The 10,472-nt window shown below is 36.4% G+C and overlaps 1 protein-coding gene across 1 annotated transcript in view; it reads right to left on the reverse strand.

Moving 5' to 3' along the window:
- Positions 1–258: 258 nt before the first annotated feature.
- Positions 259–10,472, reverse strand: part of LOC118006439 (fibroblast growth factor 10) — a 78,836-nt gene continuing 68,622 nt past the window's right edge. The window contains exons 2-3 of the mRNA XM_034999116.1: positions 5,704–5,807; positions 259–1,776 (exon numbers count right to left, since the gene is read on the reverse strand). Of these exons, the coding sequence (XP_034855007.1) occupies positions 1,579–1,776; positions 5,704–5,807 (302 nt within the window). The 3' untranslated portion in view covers positions 259–1,578. The remainder of the gene's footprint in view (positions 1,777–5,703; positions 5,808–10,472) is intronic.

A 10,472-nucleotide genomic window follows, 5' to 3' on the forward strand; every position in this document is an offset into this window, starting at 1 on the left:
AAAACAAGAAATATGAAGATAAAACTGCAGCATCAATATAATCTTATAGTTATCACTTAAAGTATTTAAAACAAATAATATTTTTCTACACTTTTTAAAAAAAATCACTACAGACACTGCAAATAAGGCTTATGTATTTATTTACTGGAATACAATGTGATGATGACTGGTATACTCTTATGTATTGTTTTCTATACCTGCTCTAACAAAATGAATTTTGATATGGTTACATGATGGAATCTTCCAAAGCTCTTTAAATTGACAGAAAATAAGTTTTATTTGGTTTTGTAAAGACTAGATCATACAGCTCGAACAGGTTTCAGTATATGGTTACACATATACGAGGATATATTTGCTCAGTTTAAGCCCCTGGGAGAGTTACACTTCAAATTCCTTGATAATTCCTTTGGGGGAAATGCACTCTGTGGGACTTATAAAGGGTTCTTATATATGCAGACAGCCTCTTCATCACTTACCACCGTGACACACGGCAAAAAATCGTTGGGAAATAATGAGGCTGGGCTACTAAAATTTATTTAACAATTTTCCTTCTTTTAGTATATTCTTAGAGCCCCATTAGTGTATTGAAAGAGAAGAATTTGGCCTTCTGGTCTATTTTTTTTTTATGAAAGGAAGCCTTAGGAGTGATCGATGTTTTTAAACGATGGCAGATATCTCTCATCAAGCCATGCCACAACACTGTCATATTTATTGTGGATGGTTCTTATTGCAGGAGTGATATTAAGTTAACTCATAGCACATGGGGCTCTCACCCTGCTTCCCTATCTCCTCTCCTATTCTTGAAGTGTTTGCCAAGTTTTAAAAACACTTTGTCATGAACATGCATGTGGTGTGCTGAAGAAAAAGAAAAGGTAAATCAGAGGGCAGCTGCTGAGGATACTCTTTAAAACCCCAAAAGATATTTAACATCCTATTAAATAAATAACTTAGAACGAAATAGAAAGGGATGAAGGCAGAATGCACAAGCATACCGTACTATTTGTTTTGTTAGAACAGTTTAACACTAACATGTTTACATTTTTTTAATTCTTATCCAACTCTTCCATGATGCCACGCCCAAAGCTCCTTTGGTTGTGCATATGATGTGACCCAAGTGCTTTCCAGTAAATGCTTGCATGTCTTACTGCTCATTGAATCATTAGGCTTGCATGAGCAATGAAAGTCTTTGATATGAGTTCGTATTCCATAAATAACTTTCCCGACGATCCAACAGATTGTTCCATGTCCTTCAAGTTCTAGCTCAGAGGTTAAAAAACAAGAACAGAAACAAAAACTTCTCCAAAAACCCAGCCACAATGTTGTTTGCTTAGGAATAACTTCCATCCCATGTAACTCTGCCTATATCTCGATTATAAGGCATGACACAGAACTAATTAAAAGAACATCATATGTCAGCAGTGAGTACAAAACCTTCAAAGACTTCTTTCGTTCAAGCAAGCAGACATCTGACATCTGCAGTGTGTCTCTGCCTTTTGAGCTACTGTCTTCATGAAGAATACCAACTAGTCCTGGCAAAAGAACCTTTGGTTCTCCTGCATCCACAAACCTTGCCTTCCTCTATGAGTGTACCACCATTGGAAGAAAATGAGCTGAGGTGTTTTTTCTTCGTGTTTTCTGTCCTCTCCGGGGAGCTCCTTTTCCATTCAATGCCACGTACATTTGCCTCCCATTGTGTTGCCAGTTGAAGGATGCGTACGTATTGTATCCATTTTCCTCTATCCTCTCCTTCAGCTTACAGTCATTGTTAAATTCTTTCTGCAAGGGGAAAATAAGATCTTTTATTCTGGTGATGATGATACTTACTTTCATTTGACACACACCATCCAGAGAACTCCAGTGCAAGAGTTTTGTTTGCTGTTGCCATTTGTACGTAAGTTGTGTACTTAATGTGTGGTGTCAACAGTAGAAGAGTAGAACTCACAACCACAAAACAGGTTCTGTGTTTGAAGGCTCATGATTCACTTTAATTGATCATCATAACCACATGTTAGGGCCCTTTTAAAAAGCTGGTGTGTTTTGAATATGACATGGCTTAAGTGCCTAGAATGATTGTCAAGAAGCAAAGGTTCCACTATCGGTATTTGTGATGAGTCAATGATAAAGAATAGTGTTATAATCCTTTTTTTTTTTTCCTTCAGAATAATGACCAGGGGTCTCATGGGGAAAACAGAATTACAGAAAAAACTTGGGCTTATCAAGTTTGCAAACTTTACCTATAAATCCATAATAAATACACCCACATTGGTAAGAAAGCAGATCATATAACAAAATCATAATCGTTCTAGATAACCAAGAGGGCCAGGGAACAGTGGGGGGAAGTTTTCCTTTTTTACAAATACTAGATTTCTCTATTTTGGTAGATAATATACAATTTTCCATAACTTGGAATTTTAATAGATTTACTCTGAGGTCTAAAATGATTGAAAACGAGGACATGGAATGCCTTGCTTTGTGAATTATCATATCAAAGAAATTACAAACATGGTGACTATCACTGCCTTTATTGTATAAACCTGAGACTTTGGTCCTGGGAAATTCCACTCTATAGCCATAGTCCTTTGGCTTTGTTTCAAGTGGCCATGTGTTTTAAGGGGATTTTTGGGACAAGAATTGATGTTTCCTTCATTCCATAAATCCAGTATCTTTCTCTGGAGTTACTGATGAAGAGTAACCACTAATCTCAAAACTCTGGCTTTAGAAATGTCCCTCCAGGGGCTCCTGGGTGGCTCAGTCATTAAGCATCTGCCTTCGGCTCAGGTCATGATCTCAGGATCCTGGGATCGAGCCCCGCATCGGGCTCCCTGCTGCTCGGGAAGCCGGCTTCTCCGTCTCCCACTCCTGCTGCTTGTGTTCCCTCTCTCACTGTGTCTCTCTCTGTCAAATAAATAAAATCTTAAAAAAAAAAAAAAAGAAATGTCCCTCTTCTCTTATATCCATATTAAAGCAGATAAGAAGCTAAGGAATACGGGATTTTGCTCTTCTGGTTCTATGTTTTCCAATCCAAACCAAGAGTATCGTAGGGATCTTTTAGTTGGCCTCTCCTGGGCAGTTTTTCTCACCTTGGGATTTAAAATTTTTTTTTTTACTAAATTCTCAATTCCTGAATGTGTGTATATTTAAGTATCTGGGTTTCTGTGAACTAGATCATCATTTTGAACATTATCAGAACAATCACAAACATAGTTTGTCTAAAACTATATGGCTTCAAAGCAGTGATTTTTTTTATGTGAATAATCATATTCATTCTAATAAAGGGGATGCAGTTTAGAGACTGTGGGAGGATTGGGGTTATTTGAGATGATTTTATATTTGCAACAGAGCTGTGTATAGAAAAGTAGCAGCAGATACTTATTTTTCCTTTCCAAAATAAATTTATAGAGTAATGTCTCTTTTTTTTTATTTTTTATTTTATTTATTTATTTATTTTTTTCTCGTCTCTCTTTTTTTTTTTTTAAAGATTTGTTTATTTGAGAGAGAGACAGAACACGTGTGCGGAAGTCTCAAGCAGACTCCCGTTGAGTGCGGAGCCTGATGCCAGGCTTGAACTCATTACCCTGAGATTATGACCTGACTTGAAACCAAGAGTCATTTGCTCAATTGACTGAACCACCCATGTGCCCCTAGAACAATGTCTCCAAGTGAGGTATACCTGCAGCAGATTCCTAATCTCAGGTGTTTTTTTAGTATTTATACCTTAGCTCAGATGTATCAGAATCTCTGGAGGAGGGACCTAGGAATCTATGTGTTTACAGCATTTAGGCGAGTCATACTTAAGAAAGTCAAAAAAAAAACAACAAAAAAAAGGAAAGGTCTTGGGGCTATGCTCTTGGTGGATCTGAGTGCTGAGGGTATAGTGTGGGATAAGGCAGCCCCTGTCCAATTTAAGCTCACAATTTATTGGGGGAAGGCAGTCAAGAATAAACACATTCATGAGAGAATTTCTGATAAATCTCATTGCAGATAACTAAAAGGGGGTGCTATGATAGAAAGCAATGGGCATCTACTTTAGATACAGAAATGATGAAACAATGAAATTATTCATACATCTTAGAGTTTAGTAAGAAGCATAGACACAGTATGCGAGTAGTGTTGGGATAGAAGAAAAAGGTTATTAAATATTTTTATGACCCTGTTCATTTAAGAATTCTCCATTTCTCTCTGACGCCACCTTTTTAAAGAGGTATACTTTATCAATTAAAAGTTATTTCAATCTTTTATTGCAATTTAAATTGTTTACCTTTTTTTCTCTCAATTTAAATTCGTGTTGATCTGACTTTAAAGTTTTGGTTTTGACTAAGTGTATTAGTATCTCTGCAAGGAATATAAACCTGGTCCTCTTACCCAGTGATTCTGATAATAGTAGATTAAGGAGGGATTCAAACATGTTCATTCAAGAAAATAAAAAATGCCTCAAAAGTGATTATGCTGTGAACCCCTGAATGGTACCACTTTTTAAAATGACCCATTATTGGGGCACCTGGGTGGCTCAGTTGTTAAGCGTCTGCCTTCCACTCAGGTCGTGATCCCAGGGTCCTGGGATGGAGCCCCGCATCGGGCTCTCTGCTCCGCGGGAAGCCTGCTTCTCCCTCTCCCACTCCCCCTGCTTGTGTCCCCTCTCTCGCTGTCTCTCTCTCTGTCAAATAAATAAATAAAATCTTTAAAAAAATAATAAAAAAATGGCCCATTTCTCTCCTGGGCTCATGAGCAGAGCTGCACATAATGGAAAATTTTAAAATTCCCTTAACCACGTCCCTCCCCCTGCCATGCAAAAGGCAGTTATCCCAGACAAAGGGACTGGCCCACAGTGTGTGTGCCCAACTCCCCAGTTATGAGTGGATCTGATACAAATGAAATATAAGACTATACTATAATCAGACCAGTGGTTCTTAAGTTGGGTTATCAAAGTGTTGCATCAGGAACACCTGGAACCTTGTTAGAAATGCAAATTCTTAGATCTTATCACAGCTTTAATGTATCAAAAAATCCTTCCCAGTGATTGTGGTCAAGTTTGGGAGCTGCTGGTCTAGGCAGGCAGTGCAATTGTCCTTATGCTAATCAACAAAATAAGGTTATTTGCACATTTTGAAGTGATATTCCTTAATCCTTGCTATGAAACTCAGAGATGTATGTACCCAAAGCATTGGCTGGGTACCAGCTGCATCAATGAACTAATGACTGTTGTCTAGGTAAATAAAATTATGAAGTTGATTGAAGGCACACACAAATGGTGAATTTCTTAATCTGCCTCCCCATCTCATATTTTAACAGAATACAAAATACCAAACCCCTGTTTTATCTTCTGCTCTAAAACACACACAGTGTATGGTTTCCTATGCAATTTAAGATCTTTGTTTTCAATGATTCTTCTCCAAGTTGTCTGCAGCACCCGTGCCAATCTGACCAGATGCTTCCGTGAGAGTCTGACCTGTTAACAGTTCAGAGCACGGACTGACGAAAGCCAGCAACAGCCTGTGTGGTAGACTGAAGGGTGAACAACAGAGGAAATTACACAGTTGCAAGAGCTGCTTTGCCAGCTCTTGAAACTCTGGTGACCAGCCCACCGTGGCTCTATTTACTAGCAATAGAATGATAACAAAGCTCTTCAGTGTCTGAGGGAAACAGTCCAAAACTCTGGTAATGATTTACTGCAGCGGACTTGGAAAACTAAAGCAGAATACTTACTGAGCCATAGAGTTTCCCCTTCTTGTTCATGGCTAAATAATAGTTGCTGTTAATGGCTTTGACGGCAACAACTCCGATTTCCACTGAAGTTATCTCTAGGATACCTAAAACATACAATAAAAAAAAGCGCTAAATTTAAAGGGTCACATATATTTAGGTGAAAGAAAGAGAAAATCAGAACTATTGAGTTTTAATTTCTGATCATTCTAAAATTAGTAGATTTTTTTAAAAAGATTTTATTTATTTATTTGAGACAGAGAGAATGAGAGACAGAGAGCATGAGAGGGAGGAGGGTCAGAGGGAGAAGCAGACTCCCTGCCGAGCAGGGAGCCCGATGCGGGACTCGATCCAGGGACTCCAGGATCATGACCTGAGCCGAAGGCAGTCGCTTAACCAACTGTGCCACCCAGGCGCCCTAAAATTAGTAGATTTTTAAAAACTGGGGGCATCCGGGTGGCTCAGTCAGTTAAGCAAACGGCTCTTGATTTCAGCTCAGGTCCTGATCTCAGGGTGATGAGATTGAGCCCCGTGTCAGGCTCTCCACTCAGCGCGGAGTCTGTTTAAGATTCTCTTTCTCCTTCTCCCTCTGCCCCTTTCCCCCCCACTCTCTCTCTCTGTCTCTCAAATAAATCAATCTTTAAAAAAAATAAAAATTAAAAAAATTAAAAATTGGAAAAAAAAATCTCTTTCGATGTGCCTAACTATATTGAAACAAGTAGTAAGTCTTTAAAAGAATTCCCTTATATTTTACTCTGAGCATATAAAGAAAAATATTGTTTTAATTAAAATGCTTCCTTTGCTAACTCTGCATTTTCAACCCCATAAATACTGAAACAACTCTATCTTAGCCTGGATTTCACAAAAACTTATCAGAGCACACATCTGTACTATGGTATTAAATTAAATCCATAGCATATGTCAATAATATGTCAGATTTGCCTCAATCTGTAAAAACAGTGGTAAACTATTTCTCCTTTGTAGGACACTTAGATAAACTAAATCTCTTGGCTACATTTAACTGATAAATTCAGTTTTGGAAAATGTGTTGACATTCTGTGATACAGAAAGTCTAATCCCAACATCCACATTGTCTTTAAAATAGCAAAATCACCACTTTGGGTTGGGAGAATATCCAGTATCCATCAGCATTTTTAAAGGCTTTTTTTCCCCCTAGAAAGAATGGAAAACTGAGGGAATTTGTAACTAATAGACAAGAGAACTTTTTCCCTCATACACATGTTTTGGTTGGTGCATCTAAAGGTAATTTTCTCTGAAAGGTCTGTAGGTAACTACAGGGAAAGCATTCGATATTTTACCTTGCCTTCGAGGTACAAACAAATACATCCATTTATTGGCATATTGAAAAATACTTTCTTGTAGTTCATTTCTTTAATTCTGACAACAGTCCTCTAAGAAGGTATTGCTATTCTTACTTACAGATGAAAAACAGAGGATATGAGATTATATAACTCACATATAAGATGCTAAAGTGACAGAGGTCAGTTATGATGGATCAAACACCTAAGCTTCTGGCTTTCAGACTGTTTCACTCTCCATCTCTATTTACCTCTCTATCATATCTCCCCACCTTTTCCCATTCTCCCAAGGGAATCCTGTTGGAAAACCATCTGACAAAATGACTTATCAAGATAACAGTCTTTAATAGGCATGCCACAGAGGAAAATGTCTAAGTATCAGGGAAGGGACTCTAACGTACTTTATGTCACAAACAGAAGATACAGAGCAACGCAGGAGGTTGAAATCTTGGGCAAAATATTTAGGCCTGTATTTACTTTGTCTAAGAAACAAGCACTGTCAGTAAATTGCAAGTTGTTCCCTATGTATGCTTTTGTAACCAAAAATTGTTAGAATGAAAACATTGAAGGATGATTTTAGCAAAGAATAAAGCAGGATTTTGAAGGTGACAAAAAGAAAAACGTGATACAAATGTTACTAAATCCTTGACCAATCATTTCTGAGAGTGCATTGCACATGGTATAGTTAGCTTGGAAACCCCTGGATTTTTCTGCTTTGCACAAAACAGGAACTCAATAGTCAAAGAATTCATCAATCAATTAACCATTTTCCCACTCTGCAACCAGTTAAGACTAGTGTGAAAAAGTTCACTATGCTTTGAAATAGAAAGTGGGAAGACCTAGATGACTTAAGATTTTTTCAAATTCTGAAAAGAATTTTTTGTGTATGTCAGTAAAGTATAATCTGATAATTTTGTGGTAATGAACAATGACTGTCTTTATTATAAACATCTGTTAATATGAAAGTGACTTTCTGAGGGGCTCAAGTGTAGCAGACTTGTCCATTTTTTTAATGAAGAACCTCTTCAGTGTTCTCTGTCCTTTGGTAAGGATGATTAAGTTTGCTTATAAAAGTCTTTTTTGAAAAAGAGAACCAGAATTCTACTTGATGGTTGTTGGACTAATAACTTAGCATTCTATATTTGTATATTTTGATGCAAAATTAAATGCCAATTGAAGGATGACCTCCTAGGGGAAAGTAAGTGAAAGGCATACAGATTTCTCTGTATTTCTTACAATTTTTGTGAATCTACAATTATCTCAAAAGTTATAAAGTACTGTTTTGTTACTTAAAGAAACTAACTCCTGAAAATTATATCATTAATGAAAGGGAACATAAATTATATTTCTTATTCATGTAAGTCAGGTATTTTCTAAATTTGAAGACATATTCTTGTAGTGAAATTCTATTACTTACATTAAGTTTTAACCACATCAGTTTTGATGTCTCTTAAAAGATGAATATGCCAGGTGGTATCTAAATCTATTTAAGAGCTTTTGGACAGTTTAATTCAAACACATAGGAAGACCTGTGGGGAGAAGGGTACTCTTTTAGGAAATGGGAACATAAAGCCAAGTAAGTTACGGCTTTCCGTGAGCAAAATCTATGCTGTATTGGAAGTAAAAGACAAATACGCAGAGAATTACAATAAAACATATTAAGTGATAGTACGAGCTAAGATAGAAGATAAAAGAGGCAAAAATAAAAGTAGTCCATATTGGCTGGGGCTCCAAGGCAGACTTACTATTTGGAGCTGAGACTTGAATTGGGTTTTGAAGGTTGAATAAGAAGCATCCAGGGGAAAGGTGGGAACACATGAACAAAAGCATTAAGATGAAACAGTGTGGTGTTTTCAGAAAATCATGTTTGACTTATCAACTAGAGAACAAGAAACAAGGCAGGAAGTCATGAGAAGAGAGGTTAGGGAGTTAAGTAATACTTAAGGTATCAACCATCTTGTATGGACTCTAAGAATTTTGGCAAATAGGAAGTATTTTATCTAAAACTATATGACTTTAAAAAACATGTTAGAAAGATCCAATATTTGGCAAATTTATTTAAGTAAATAATATCAATCTCTAAAGTTTATTTTGAATTATATTTGAAATCCTATATAATAAAGTTTGATTATCGACATTACAAGTGATTGCAACATAAATCAGCGCCTGTTAATGGGCACATTCTACCTGAGAATGCATCATCACCATAGTAATGGGGAAGATTTTGCAAACTGATGAAATCCAAATGGAAATAACCTAGAAGTCACAATTTTCATGTAAATCATCTTTTCTTTTAACTTGCCAACGCATGAGTTATGTTTTGATGAATCATTGAGTAGTTAATCTGAGAAGGGCCATTCACAAGTTTCTTTCCCAGTTCATGCTTCTCATCCTTCTCCAGAAGAGAAGCATCTGACCCATTTTCTCCCTAGCAATCACCCTGGACCAAGAATACTTCTCTTTTTGGGCTATTAGAATAAACAAACTATTGGCCAGCATGATAACTTTCTCCTTAAACATTTTTTCATGACACAACAGGAGAAAGTAAAAGGCAAGTAAAACTTTAATAAAATGGATATAGACAGAGGGAAAGCTAGATGTAAAAAACAAATGCAAAATCCCATTATCCTCTCCTAAATAAATAAAACATGAATATATAAGAAATCCTAGAGATTCTTTGAGTAAATTAAATAATGTATTAAGCACAAATGTGTAGGATTTGTGTTAGCTCTTACTATGGAGGATGCAAAAACAAACAAGACACAGCCCTTACCTTCAAGGAGCTTTAAAACTGGGTAGAATAAGGACACATATAATTAAAGTACTTATAATACAAAGAAAATATTCTAAGAGGTACATGAGAGAGAAAATACATTGTCTTGGTTTTAAATAGTAAAGTTATTGTCCTGAAGATGGTTGATGTTTGAGGTGAACCTGTCAGGCGTAGGATTTTAGTAGGTGAGAATTTGCAAAGTTGAGAGAAATAGTCTATGCAGAGAAAAATGAAGGAGTGAAGAAAGGCCTCGGGGAGAGAAAAGGATTCAGTTTGTATTTGAGCTATGGTTGGCTCTCCCCACCAATCGTACTTTGTGGGGACCACTCAGTAAAAGTATAGATTGTACTTCATTGAGTAGCAGTGGTGCTGTCCTGCGCGAGGAATGTACTTTTCAAAAACTTTGTTGTGAACTTTGGAAGCAGCTCCGTAAATGTCAGAGCCTCATGAATTCAGAATCAGTCACATCTATTATTTTGCTCTAAATATTTTACTCAAAATTATAATGCTCTATAGTTTGATAGTTTTAGTTAATGTGCTGAAACATATTATGATTAGTATAATGTAATACACAAATCCTAACTTCTCTAAACTAAATCTCTTTCTCATGAATTGTTGTCAAGTGTCCCACTTTTATATTATATTATATTATATTATATTATATTATATTATATTATATT

The sequence above is a fragment of the Mirounga leonina genome, unplaced genomic scaffold (assembly GCF_011800145.1).
Source record: "Mirounga leonina isolate KUSES-001 unplaced genomic scaffold, KU_Mleo_1.0 Mir_96, whole genome shotgun sequence".
Classification (NCBI taxonomy): Eukaryota; Metazoa; Chordata; class Mammalia; order Carnivora; family Phocidae; genus Mirounga; species Mirounga leonina.